At 41.1% G+C, this 13,656-nt stretch overlaps 1 protein-coding gene across 6 annotated transcripts in view; it reads right to left on the bottom strand.

Annotated features, from left to right (window-relative positions):
- The window catches only part of PTK2 (protein tyrosine kinase 2), a 336,960-nt gene that overhangs the window by 125,931 nt on the left and 197,373 nt on the right, over positions 1-13,656 (bottom strand). For all 6 annotated transcript variants that reach the window (XM_059723705.1, XM_059723704.1, XM_059723702.1 and 3 more), the window contains 2 exons: positions 11,908-11,987; positions 10,538-10,600 (listed from right to left, as the gene is read on the bottom strand). In XM_059723705.1, coding sequence (XP_059579688.1) covers positions 10,538-10,600; positions 11,908-11,987 — 143 coding nt within the window. The remainder of the gene's footprint in view (positions 1-10,537; positions 10,601-11,907; positions 11,988-13,656) is intronic.

The raw sequence follows: 13,656 nt of genomic DNA, 5'->3' as shown, positions 1-13,656 counted from the left end.
ATCCTTTTGGCTAACAATGACATACATGGAGCAAGTCTAACAACTATCTTTGTTAGCTTTGGATTTCAAGTCATCAGACTGCCCATTCCACTGTGAAAACTGTACCAGCGCCAGGAATCAAGCAACTATCCATTCAGCTTTCTAATGAGCAGTTCCAACCTCATCCTCAATCTCAAGTGCAGTAGCATTTTCCAGTTATCAACATTTGTAAGCTGGCTCACAGGCTCAAATGAATAGCCATATAAGTTTATCATGTACCTCCAATCACCTCACCTGTCCACTGCCCATGAATCTATTCCCAAGGCCACTGACACATGTTATGTATAGAGAGATATCCCAGCAGGTCAGCAGTAGCAGTACAAGCTGGCATGCCACTTTTTGCCTCCGGACAGCCTGCTTTTTATATGTATAGCCATGCATATGGTATTCTGTTTTCAGAGTGAAAAAAAAGCCATGGTGTGATCAACAATGTCTGTCAGGAGCCCAAGAGTTTTACTTTAGTGGCCGTAGGCAGCTTTCAAAATAGCCACTGTTTTTTTTAATCAGTCAATCACTTTGGAGTAACATGACCACTTGAGCTAATATTGACAAATATTGGCACCCTAGTTCACGCATACACGTGACCTCAAAAGAAAGGGGGTGTAAAAACAAAAACCAAATCCATACACATAAATGCAAGGCCCAAGTAGCATTACTTTGGATCCAAATGTAGGTTCTGCCAACCTTTGGGGACCGATCTGGAATTTTGGCTCAGCTTACTGTTTAATATGTGCATGTGTACTGTTTAATGTGTGCATGTGCATCAATATGTAATATGAAAATTCATCAAAAGAGAACCTTCTCTAATTTTTTTAACAATTCCCTTTTTTCTAAAAAGGGTACTGTTTTCTACCTAATTTTAAAGCAGGTATGAATGAAACAGAAGGACACACTGACCTGTCAGAGCAACATTTGTAAGCTGGTCATTATGCCAGTTAATGTGAACAGCACACACTAGGTTCTATCAAATGCCACAAGAACATCAACTATCTGCATGAAGTGTAGCATAAAAATTCATGTAAGAAACAATGCAAGATAAAAGGATTTCTTGGGGTGATATCTTGTATTGGACCAACTGTCTGGTTGGGATTGAGTGAGACAAGCTTTTGAATGCAAGACATTCTTCATTAGGTCTGATGCAGAAAGCTTGTCTAATGCTATCCCAACCATACAGTTGATCCAATAAAACATAATCATCTCAATAAATGCCTGCCACTTGCATAATCTCTGGACCACCATAGCTGCAACATCACTCTTATACTAGCAAAAAAACCAAGTCTCCAAACTTGAGAAGAAAACTGAATGGAAAAATAATTTTCTGCTGTAACCTTCCGAAATGGTACTAAAGGACAGGAATAAAAAAAAAAAATTAAGATATGATGGACAGGTTATGAACTCACAGTCAAATAGGTCACTAGTTGGCTGGAGGGCCGCACCCAGAGTGGTGGTGGACGGGTCATTTTTGACCTGGAGGGATGTGGGCAGTGGGATTCTTGGGCCCGCACTGTTCGACATCTTCATCAGCGACTTGGACAGGGGTGTAAAACAGTGTCGTCTGTTCAAATTCACAGGTGACACTAGATATGGGGAGAAGTGGGAAAGCTAGAAGGGAGGAATAGGCTGCAATTGGACCTAGACAGGTTACAGGGGTGGGCAGATGAGAACAGGATGGGAATCAATACTGACAAGTGCAAGGTGCTGCACCTGGGGAGGAGGAACCAGCAGCAGACCTACAGGCTGGGGAACTCCCTTCTCATCAGTGCAGAGGCAGAAAAGGATCTTGGAGTCATTACTGATGCCAAAATGAACATGGGCTGACAGTGTGGGGACACGGTCAGGAAGGCCAACCATACCTTGTCATGCATCCACAGGTGCATCTCAAGCAGGTCCAAGGAGGTGATCCTCTCCCTCTATGCGACACTGGTCAGGCTGCAGTTGGAGTACTGCGCCCAGTTCTGGGCGCTGCACTTCAGGAGGGATGTGGACAACATGGAGAGGGTCCAGAGGAGGCCACTCGCAAGGTCAGGGGGCAGCAGGGCAGGCCCTACGAGGAGAGGCTAAGGGACCTGAACCTGTTCAGCCTCCACAAGAGAAGGCTGAGGGGGGATCTAGTGGCTGTTTACAAACTAGTCAGGGGGGGACCAGCAGGCATTGGGGGAGTCCCTGTTCCCCCTAGCACTACCAGGAATGACAAGAAATAATGGTCACAAGCTGGCAGAGTAGATTCAGGCTAGATATCAGGAGGCGCTACTTCACAGTTTGGGCAGCTAGGATCTGGAACCAACTTCCAAAAGAAGTGGTGCAGGCTCCTACCCTGGGGGTCTTTAAGAGGAGGTTAGATGAACACCTGGCCGGGGTCGTTTGACCCCAGTACTCTTTCCTGCCATGGCAAGGGGTCAGACTTGATGATCTGCTCAGGTCCCTTCCAACCCAACCAACTATGAAACTCTTCAACGTGAGGACCATGTCTACCCACCTTTCTAGTGAACATGAAAGAGAACCTTCTATGCTGGTGTCTTTGAAGGGGAGAGGAAGTTAAAACCTCTGTAGCATTCATGTGAATCCCTTCTGTTGTAGTGTGAAATCAGGGTTTTTAGTTGCCCCTGGCAGCAAGGAAAAAGATTGGCACAGGGGAAAAACCGAAGTAAGAACCAGTGGTATTAATTATTTGGATTCCAGAGCTGTGTTGAAGCAGGATTAACACGATGCCACAGGGGTTCCGGTAGTCAAGTGATGAGCCCCATGGGCTGAATCCAGGGGCCAAATGAGTCTGACTCCCTTTCACAGAATAGTCTTTAAACTGAGTTAGAAAGTTGTTCTTAGTCATCTTGTTATAGATGTACAACCAGCTCCCAAGCAATGAAACCAAAGGGAAATAACATGCACTGAATTTAAAGACTTGCTTAAGGAATATGAAGAATAAAATCCAATATTTTTTGAGGCTCCCTCCAAAGGTACACAGTGTTGTTATTTTATAAACACACACTTCTTAAAAAGACATTATAGATTAAAAAGAAAGGAGTCCTCATTCGCAGCAGTCAATGTTAATCTCTGCAACTCTTACACTAGGCTGAAAGATTATAAAACTTTCATAACATGTTAAACCCATTGATGTATTTCTTTTTAAATGCAAATTTTGTACAGTTTATCATCCCATGTAGAATTAGATTATTCTGACAGATCACTGCGGTCTAAATAACATGCAAAACATTTTGACGAGGAATACATTAGTTAACATTAAACATTTTAGAGAGCAATTTTGCAAAACTAAGTTGCCTAAATTCCTGCAGCATTACAAGCTTAACCCTGCAGCACATGGATGACACCATCTTCTATAATATATTACTAAACTAAATTATATAATAAATTTTGGTTGCAGAGCTGAATGGACAGCAATCTCAACAGAAATCACTGTAGAGATTATACAGAACAGCAACTCAGTCAAATTTGCTAATATAGCATATCCCAGCTTTTGAATTAGATTGTAAATGCAATATTCTTAATTATAATAGAACTTAATAAAAAAAGCATGCAGAGTCACAGCAGCAGTCTGCAATATATAACACATTCATAAATAAGAGAACAAGCTCTATCAATCAAAATGTATTCCTAGTTATAACATATAAATATCACAAGCAAACACCAAGAAACTGCATTTCACGACTATGAAGTGGGCCAGAACCTAACTGGGACAGAAACCAATGCGCTGTACCAGACTAAGACTGTAACAGCTTACTTCTTACTTCTGGTTAAAGACAGTTAATAGCAGTACTGGTTTACACAGTTATTCTAATAGCTTTCTCTTTGGTTATGCTACTGGTTTCATTTCTAATGTGATTAATACTATCCTACAAGTAGAAACTGATTTAGGAATTGATTTATAAATACAGGAATGGAAAACACATTTTATTTTCTCTAGAGCAGGCAGGTAGATTTGTACCTTATAGAGTAACTAACTCAAGAGATGCATATAGCATAAGCTTCCATAAGCAGAGAGCTTACTTCACACAGCATCTGATGAAATAAGCCCAAAAGCTTATGCTGTACATCTCTGAGTTAGTTACTCTATAAGGTGCAAGTCTACCTGCCTACCGTAAAGAAAATAAAGTGGGTTTTCCATTTCTGTATTTCTAAATCTATAGTTAGTCTATAAGGTGCAAATCTACCCTGCCTTCTGCCTAACATGGCTAATTATCCCTCTTTTCTATACACATCATTAACAGGGGTGTAACGGCCACTACTTCACTACTAAGAAGGGGAAGCCCGGAGCGGGGAACGTTGCCTCAAAGACACTTCACGGTATCCCCCCATGGGGGACAGAATGTGGACTTCAGACTGCAGAGAGATCCCTGCCAGGCCCAGAGCTCGGGTAGCAGTGGCAGTCAGCATCCAGAACACTGCAAGAGTGCTACCTAAGTCCTGCTTGAGAGCAGCATCAGGGACTGCAGTAGCCAAAGGGTTAAACTGACAAGCTGCAAGAGACAAACCCAGAGCAGCTGATGGAGGAAGACAGCCTAATGCACTGCTCTTGCTGCAGTCCTAACAGGAGGCAGCTGATCCCAGTTAGGAGAGCCTCAGGCCAGGTGGCCAGGAAGGGGAGAAGCTGACTGAAGCACATATACATTTAATCTCGGGGTTGGAGCCTCAAAGGCTTAGCTACCAAACTGTGACCAAGCTACAAAAACCCTCAGACCTGGGACTCCCAAGAGCTGCTGCAGAGCCAAGGAGACTCAAAAGGGGGTAGAAGAAGACCGTGGATTGGGCCAAGGAGAGGGGGATCTTGGTGAACAGGGCAGAGGGGAGCAGAACACTTGGAGCAAACCTTGCTTAGCGGAAAGCAGCCCACTAAACGTTCCCAGTAACATCAAAGTCGTGGCAGGTAAGAGTGAGGGAGGCGAGTGACGAGTGGCTAAGGTGCTACAACAGGCCACAGGAGGCCAAAAGAGGGTAACTTTGGGGAAACTGAGGTCTGCAGTACAGGGACTGATTCACTTAAATACCACTGCACCCAGTCCAACTACCATAAGGTTGATCAGCTGTAGAGCATGCATCATTTTCTTATTCTACTTTTCTCTTTCTACTTCTTCCTGAATTCAGCAATAAAGCAACAAATGTCATGAAAAGGAAAGGCAGCGATATTAGGGTGGCACGGAAAGAACAAGCTATGCTTCCAAAATATTTCTCTAGTGCAACTGCTCCTTTTCACCTCACAATTTTATATCTCTGATGCTTATCTCTATCCTGGGTACCGGGCTTTGTAACAACTAATTTTCCTTTGTTGCCCTCAAGTACCCACAGTTTACTCTGCATTTTGATTCTGTCTGCCTATGTTGGCTTCCCCTACCCAGATTTCATTTTATCTGAAAACTTCACTGCAGCTGATTTTATATCAAGCACACCTGACAAAGGCAAGAAATACCTACAGCAGCTGCAAAGGGTTATGTGCATCTGTGTATGTGTGTGGGGGGGGGTAGGCAGGGGGGTGGGTGTTGTCAAAAATTATGGTTATTCTTCATGCTCCTCAACTTTTATTGGCTTACTCTAGTCCTTCATTGGGGTTATTGTGCATGAGTCTCTATATTTTCTAATATTGAATTAGCCAGTCAAGTGCCCATTTACCCAAGTCAGCCCAGTTTTCCTTGAAATCTGTCCATCTTCCATTATATCAATTATTTTGGCATCATCCTCAAAAACAAATGTTGTTAGTTCCCTTTCAAAATTTACTGACAGTTTTAAATCTAATTGGTTCTAACAATGAGCTCTGGAAGACCTCTACACTAGGCACGTTCTTCCATGAATGCATTGCTGTTTATTACAACTTCTCTGCATCCTGGCTGCTAGCTAATTTTCAGTCAAGGTTGCTAACCCAAGTACTAATACATACTCTTTCAAGTCTGTCCAGTAACTGACTTTGTGATAACTTATTTCAGCTCTTGCTGCAAACCAAATGAATTGCATTAATTGCTTTTTCCAACTCACAATGTCACATAAATATCCAATTTACCTTATGTTACCCATTTGTCAAACCCATGATTCTCAGCTACACTCATTAATCTTATCAATTCTCCTCCCTTTAAGTAGAAAAATATCAGCCTTTCTTTGGGCCACCATACTTCATCTTTATATTATATATTATTCCAGAATGCTCTCTCTTTAACATTTCCCCCTTCATCTCTTTGATTATCCAGCTTATCCTCATTATTCATTCCTCATTTTAAGTCTCTCTATAAATTGGATACATTTCTATGGGTGGCCACTGCCTTCAAACTACTCCCACATGCCTCACTTCCCAGTTCCATTGTTTCTTTCACTTTCACGGTCATGGAATGCCCTATTACACTGACACCAGCACTGAACACATACCTACCGTAGACACACTATTGTGATGCATTTAAAAGGAAATACAGATATTTAAAATGAAATATGCTCAACATATTAATACTGACTCCCCAACTAGTTATCCCCCTACCACCAACCTCCCCTTTTTAGGGGGATGTCCTAACAGCTCCAGGCTTATCTGGATGCCATTGATTTCCTGGACCCTTGTTAGTCTCATTTTCATCCTGGATATAGTACTAAGGCTGTGCTCATACTCTCAGCAGAAGAGCTTCACCTGGAGATTGACAGGGAAAATTATGCCTTGCCGATCTTCCTAGATCTTTCAGTGGTCTTCAATACAGTTGGCCATGAAGCTCTGGTAAAGCATTTATAGGCCCTCTACACTTGTTCTTTTTCCTAGCAGGGAGGCCTTAGAGGGCAGTGATGGCTCATCATCCCCTTGGGACCTTTCCTTCAGGGTCCTCGAGGGCTCTACCTTGCTTTCTGTTCTGTTCCATGTGTATACAAGGCTGCCAGATGAGACTGCAGAGCTTTGGAGTGAGGTGCCCTTAATATGCTAACGATACCCAGTTCTACCTCTCCTCTTCTGACCCTGGCCCTGCAGCCTCAGTCCTTTTCCAGTGCCTGGCTGTAGTAGGGATTTGGATGTGGATGAACTAATGGCACCTGAATCCAGACAAGGCAGAGGTGATGGTGATAAGCAGATGTCTTGGGTTTGGGGGGAAGGATATATCTTATTGTTTTCTTATATCTATATAATACATTTATGTATTTGAGCAAGTATTTAGTAGAAGTGTACAGATATATCAGTCCAACTGTATCAGAAATCACCCTAATATGGCCAATAATTTGGACGATAAATGCCTCACATGCGCGTGGCCACAGCAGAGCATGCAGGCAGCGAGGAGCACAGCCGAGCTGCTGTTCAACAGCCCAGCAGTTTGTCTGCACCCTCCATGCCCTTCCCCCTTACACCACAACAGACTTACCAGCTGCATGCAGCTGTATCAGAAATCAGACTGGTATTGCCCGATACACCTCCTTAAAAATCAGCTATTGGTATCGGGCCCCCAAAACCTCTATCAGTACACCCCAGTACTGTATTTAGCACTCATTGATGGGATTCAGCCTCCCCCCATCACTCAGGTTTGCAGCCTGGAGGTGCTCCTGGATCCTCTGCTATACCTGGATCTTCAGGTGGTAGCAGTGGCTAGGAGAACCTTTCACTATTTACATCTGGTGAGAAGACTGCAAGCCTTTCTTTCAGATTCAGATCTGGACATCACCATCCATGTCTTTGTAACCTCAAGGCTAGATTACTGCAACATGTTCTGCACAGGGCTTCCCCTGAAGACCATTCAGTAGCTGCAGCTGATGCAAAAGCACAGTAGTCTGCCTTGGGGAGGGCAGAAACACAACTCCACTGCTCCAGAGTTTTTCACTGGCTCCCAGGAGCTTTCTGGGAGCAATTCTAAGTGATGGTTTTGACCTAAAAGGCTCTAAACTGGGGTACTCAAGCCCCAGCCAGTTTGTGGGTCATGTAATCTGGCCTGTGGGGCTCACATGGCTCTGAAATGTTGGCAGCGGGGGAGCAGTGGCAGCATTAATTGCCTCTCTCCTACTGCCAAATGTCTAGACCCATGGGGAGCTCTGCAGGCCAGGGAGCATGTCCCTACATCAGGGGAGGGCGATTATTTTGGGCGGAGGGCCGCTTAATAAGTTTTGGCAAGCCATCGAGGGCCACATGACAGGCAGTCAGGGGCAGATACGTATTAATTTTCTAAATTTTTTAGGGGCCCTATGGGCCAGATAGAATGGCCTGGTGGGCTGCACCCGGCCCACGGGCCATATTTTGCCCACCCCTGCCCTACATACTAGATTGGCTGTACAGGGCCTAATACAGGCAAGTGGAGGCAATACAGGGCCTGATCTTGCCCACGTATTGGCCCTGTGCCCCTTATCTGCCCTGTAGAGCCAAAAGATGGAGCATCATTGCCCTAAACAGTCTGGTCCCGATGTACCTAAAGGGCTGCTTTCTCCCTTATACTCCATCGCAATCCCCAAGGTCAGCTGAATGCAAACTCCTGCAAGTACCATCAATACACCATGTCCACACAGGAGGTCGTTCTTAGCCGTCGCTCCACAGCCATGGGACGCCCTCCCTCTTGAGGCCCGCCAGCGCCTGAACCTGGACACCTTCTGGATGTGTTGCAAGACATCTGTATTTGGTCAGGTGTTTAATACTCAAGACTAGGCTGTATTAGTCTTTAGAGGATATTTTTATGTTGATAAGCCTAGCTTCCCTTTAAATTGTTTAGTTCTCTTGTCATTTTCCTGTTTTCCAAGCTGTTTTGTTTTCTTATTGTAAGCTTCTCTGAGCCTTTGTTGAGAAGGACAGCACGTAAACTGAATACATAAATAAGTACTAGGACACCCTATTCTACACAATGGGGGGATCTACACGTGTCCCTACAGCACGTTATTACCGCACTGTCATTTAATACTTCCTAAAAGTAGTTTACTTCCTAAAGGAAGTACTAAATGATGGCACAATAACAGCTGTTACTGTTCCGTGCCAGCAGTACACAGTTATTTTTAGCTGCTACGTCGCCATAGCAACGTGCTATAGCAAAGGAGCGTGTCGCTATGGCAATGTAGGTGTGGCGTCACAGTTTGTGCCCACTGATGTTATGGCGGCGTAGTGTCTCGTGTAGAACAAAATCCTTCAAAATCATGATATTCACATTTTACTAATAAACTGCCATAATGTTTAGATACAACCTATGAATAATGTAAACATTATTTTCAATTGTAAAAAGCACAGAAATTGAGACAGAAGGATTTTTAATGCCAAAAGAAGCTTCTACATCTGGGGTGCCCAATGAGAGAGACATGCCAGTACAGACTGATTTTCGGAGATGCTAACCCCCAAGCGAACTTTAGTTGAAGTCAACAAGACTATAGGTGTGCCTAGATTCTTTTAAAAAGCTCCAGGTGTTTCAAGCTAAAAATGGAGATATTCAAAAATTAAAGGCTGCTTTGCTCAATATCACACAGCCCGTCAACATTATAGCTAAGCTCAGAACACAGGACTTCAAGCCAAGTGCCCAGTAGCATGGACTCCTCCTATCCTCCCAGTCTCCTGAGTATGAGCACACAGTGTGTTTTCCCTGGTATAAGGGGAAAGCATTGGTTTTGTAGTCTCATGTCATATAGATATATTTACTGGCAATAATTTTATTCCTTTTAAAAGAAGGGCTCTTTTCACAAAACCTGAACAACTATTTAAATGCCCCCCAAAAGGACTTTTCAGTCACTTTTATTTTAAGTTAAATACTCAGAAACCGTGATTTTCAGTCCTGGACTGACCTTTTCACTTTGTTTTACACTATACTTTGCACCGTCTTTTCAGCAGAGAAGCATAATAAGTAGTTCAAGTCAGTTTTCACACATTGTTCCACTAACGCCAATGAAAACAAAACTGACCTTTAACATGGTTTAACAATCAGCTGTCTCCTCTGTAATTAAACGCAAAGCTTTTCAAACACTCTTTCAAATTTGGATTGAAGTCATCTACCATATACAGTGTGATTATATGAACAAGTCAAATTTTAATACAAGGATCCTTCTTGGTTAAGTTTTGTAATATGTGGACATGTAATAAAACGGCAAAAACAATATCCATTGAAAACACATACATAACAGAAACAAAGGAAAAATAAAACCACATCGTAGACATGTCAAGTAGCCAGTAAGTTACTAAAAACTCGGTGTCAATTACTCCTGTGACCGATTAATCTAACTATACACACAAAATCCATTTGAGAACAAAGAATTGTAGGGCTAGCCTAGTTGATCCCACGTGCTTTAACAGAATACAAAAGACTTGCTATGAGAATGAACATCAGTGAGCTGAAACTATTAACAACCCAATTTATCTTGATCAGACAGAGCTAAATGACCTCTCACCACCTTAATAGGTTAAAAGGTCTGAAATGTATCAGGTGCAACAGTTTCACGTTTCTATTTAAATTAAGGCAGTCTTACTATCGTGACCTTCCTACAAAAGATAGAAGCAGAGCTTGCCTTCTTGTTGAACTGATCTTTATTTTCCCATACAAGAGGCTTTTCATGCCTCAAACTAAAATGCAATACTTACTCTAAAACTTCATAGTTGGACTTCTTTTCTAGTGCATTGCCCCTCATCTCCCCGTAGGATCTCCTAAAGTCAGGGAAAAAATATTTGCAAGCAACAATTATTGGATGAATTAGCCCAAAGCTGTAATATTAATGCATTCAGAGCTTTCAGAGACTTACTACTGAAGACCCTTTACTTCAAATATTTATTGACATAGTATACTCTATTCCCATAGACTAGGCTTTTTTTTTTTTTTTTTTTGTAAAGTCATTTCATACACGGGACACTCAGAATCAAGTACATGTAGTTCCTTGAAAACAATGGAGAGAAATCTGATAGCCACAATGTGCTCAGTTAAAATCTTGGAGATGAGACTGGCTTAGGGAACTGCATAAATAAATCCATTACACTTTCTGAATCCAGGTGAAAGGAATTTTCAGATCCACATAGGCGACTTTCATTTACTCATGAGTTACCATGAAGGCTGGCAGGAAGGAGTTCATGCCCTGGCTTAAATACTGACATGCCAATTCCTACTCATTGATAACCCTAGTAAAATTAGCAATTTAATCCTGTTTTATTTCTTAAAATCACAGTTCAGTCTGTACTTCTCCTTTGTACTGTATCATCTTATTTACCATACATTTTTTATTGATCTTGTTACTTTAACTAATCTTCCTGTGGTAGACAACAGCAGGACTCAAATAATTATCAGAAGCCCAAGGTTCTCCAATACATAGTGAAAATACACTTCAAAAGGTATAAGGGGGTCATTTGTTTCAAGACTCTTGTAATTGGATAAATACACATTCACTCTCCCAGAGGCTTCTGTTTGTCAGTTTGACATAAGAAGAATTACATAAAGTATCAACACAGCTTACAAGGTTAGATCATTTAACCTTTCAGAAACTGCTCTGTAAAAATACTGGTGTTCTTAAATTAGCATTTTAAAAATCCTGAATATTAAGTCAAGAGAGAAAAGACAGAAATACTTTATATTTAATTAAGTTCTTCACCTATTTTATTTATAGAAGTATGGGGACATGAGACTATCTGACTTATTTTCCTCTGAATATTCTAATGTATTCTGTAGGCTGAAATATTCAGTTGCAAATATGCACCAAATAAAAGCAACATGAAAAGGCAGTTAATTGGAATTGTAGAATTAATCTGTAATAAAAAATACATTAGAAATAAGTTACTGTATAGTCTGATAATTTTTTTCTTTGAAATGATAAATTAATTTTCACTAGAATGCCATATAATATTTTATTCATATATATTGATCAGGGAATCAGGAAAACTATGAATTAAAAAACAGTTGCAAAATTAATGCATACCAGTATGTTAGAAACAAGATGAATAATAAATATGCAAAGTTATCAGCTTACCGGATTTCAAGGCAACCTAGCTTCAAAGCAATTTCCTGGTCCACTTGATCTGCTATTTCTAACATATAGTCATTTTTCACCTACAGTAAAATAAGTAGGTATGTGTCACATAAGGATAAAGTCAATGTTACTGAAGGTTGCTTCATTTGACCATCATATAAATTATTTGGTAAATTACTGTCCAAGCAATTTTGGATAGATCTTTGCCTTGGGAGTAAATTTCCTGTAATTTGGCCTACTCCCATCTGCACGAGCAGAGAAAAGGTATGGTAGTGCTTTTTTTTGGTTTGTTTTTTGAATATAGGAGCTGAGCTCCTCAGAGAAATGTCCTTCTACTACAGCAAACTTCATATGATTTGCCTCTTGTTGTGTCTTTGTTATAGATATATATTTACTAATCAAAACGGTCACAAAGGCCAGGCTTAGTTGTGCATTTATATTTACACTCAATTTATGAACTGCAGTAAACGCACATGTCCACTTAGACAGGTAACTTTTTTTCCACTTGGCATGCGCCATCAGAAGAACTGTGCATGTACATCAGACATACATGTCGGATTACTACTGTACAAAGAGATATGCATGGCCATGAGAAACTTATTCACTAATAACTGTAAATTAATGTTCAAAATAATAAGGACAATGCACCTCGTGCTCAGGCAGATTTCACCAAGTCTAATTCTCAAACACCACATACAAAAAGGAAAGACCTCTCAGTGAAAAGGATTGGAAAGCAGAAAAGAGTCCCCAAGAATGGCATTGTGGACCTGCTGTTCTGACTTCACTGTGAAAGGCATTCCTAAGACACGTCATTTCAAAAGAACAGCATGCAAACTTTTCCCGTCACGGTTCACACTGCATTTTAGCTGGTAATAACGTTGTAATCCTGTTATTGTCATGGCCAGGGATCCTGGTTTTCTCTGATAAAAAATTGCAAATTCTTTGATCAAAAAAAATAACAACTTCTCTGATTAGAACCCCCCAAATATGTGATTAAAATGAAAGCCCTCTCACAGCCCCCTGGCCCTGCTCGTGCTCCTCACTTGATATCACAAAACTCAGTGATCTCCCTGCAGATCAGGTATGAAGAGATGGCGTATGGTGAGGAGCCACACTTTCCAAAACGAGCTTTGATATAGCACTTATAATGATAACAAGCACTCGAAAACCCCGCCACTAATGAATCCTCTTTTAAAAGAAGGCAGAGATGATAGAACAACTAATATTTGGAGCATTAGAAAATATCCGTAAGTGTATATGGTGTAAATCTATTTTAACACGATCACTGAAAACTCTGGAAAAACACATGTTGTTATGGACTATTTAAGGTGAGAAAGAAAATAAATGCAAGAGCTCCAAGAACGTCAAAAAGCCTCTTGCATCTGGATGGTATTCAACATTTTCACAAAGAAAAAAAACCCCCTTAATCCCTCTTAGTGCAACTCAAATAAATACTGATCATATAATAGGAATCTTAACATTAAAGGTTGAAATAATTGTTCTCATGAACGATTTATAACCATCCTTTGAATTAATACACACATGTATCATAGTCATGACTCCTCATAGTCCGTGTATCTGTGTATAATAGTGTATTACATACACACAATGATAGTGTAAAATGAGATGACTTGCATTAAAAAATGAATATTTAGATTTGACAATGCTTTTCACGTTCAACGTGCTTAAAGTTTAGAGATACCAAAGTATCTCTAGAGGGAAAAAACCTCTAGTTTATGTAGTATACCT

Source organism: Alligator mississippiensis, chromosome 3 (genome assembly GCF_030867095.1).
Source record: "Alligator mississippiensis isolate rAllMis1 chromosome 3, rAllMis1, whole genome shotgun sequence".
In the NCBI taxonomy this organism is placed as follows: domain Eukaryota; kingdom Metazoa; phylum Chordata; order Crocodylia; family Alligatoridae; genus Alligator; species Alligator mississippiensis.
This window is presented reverse-complemented; position numbering and strand designations above follow the sequence as displayed.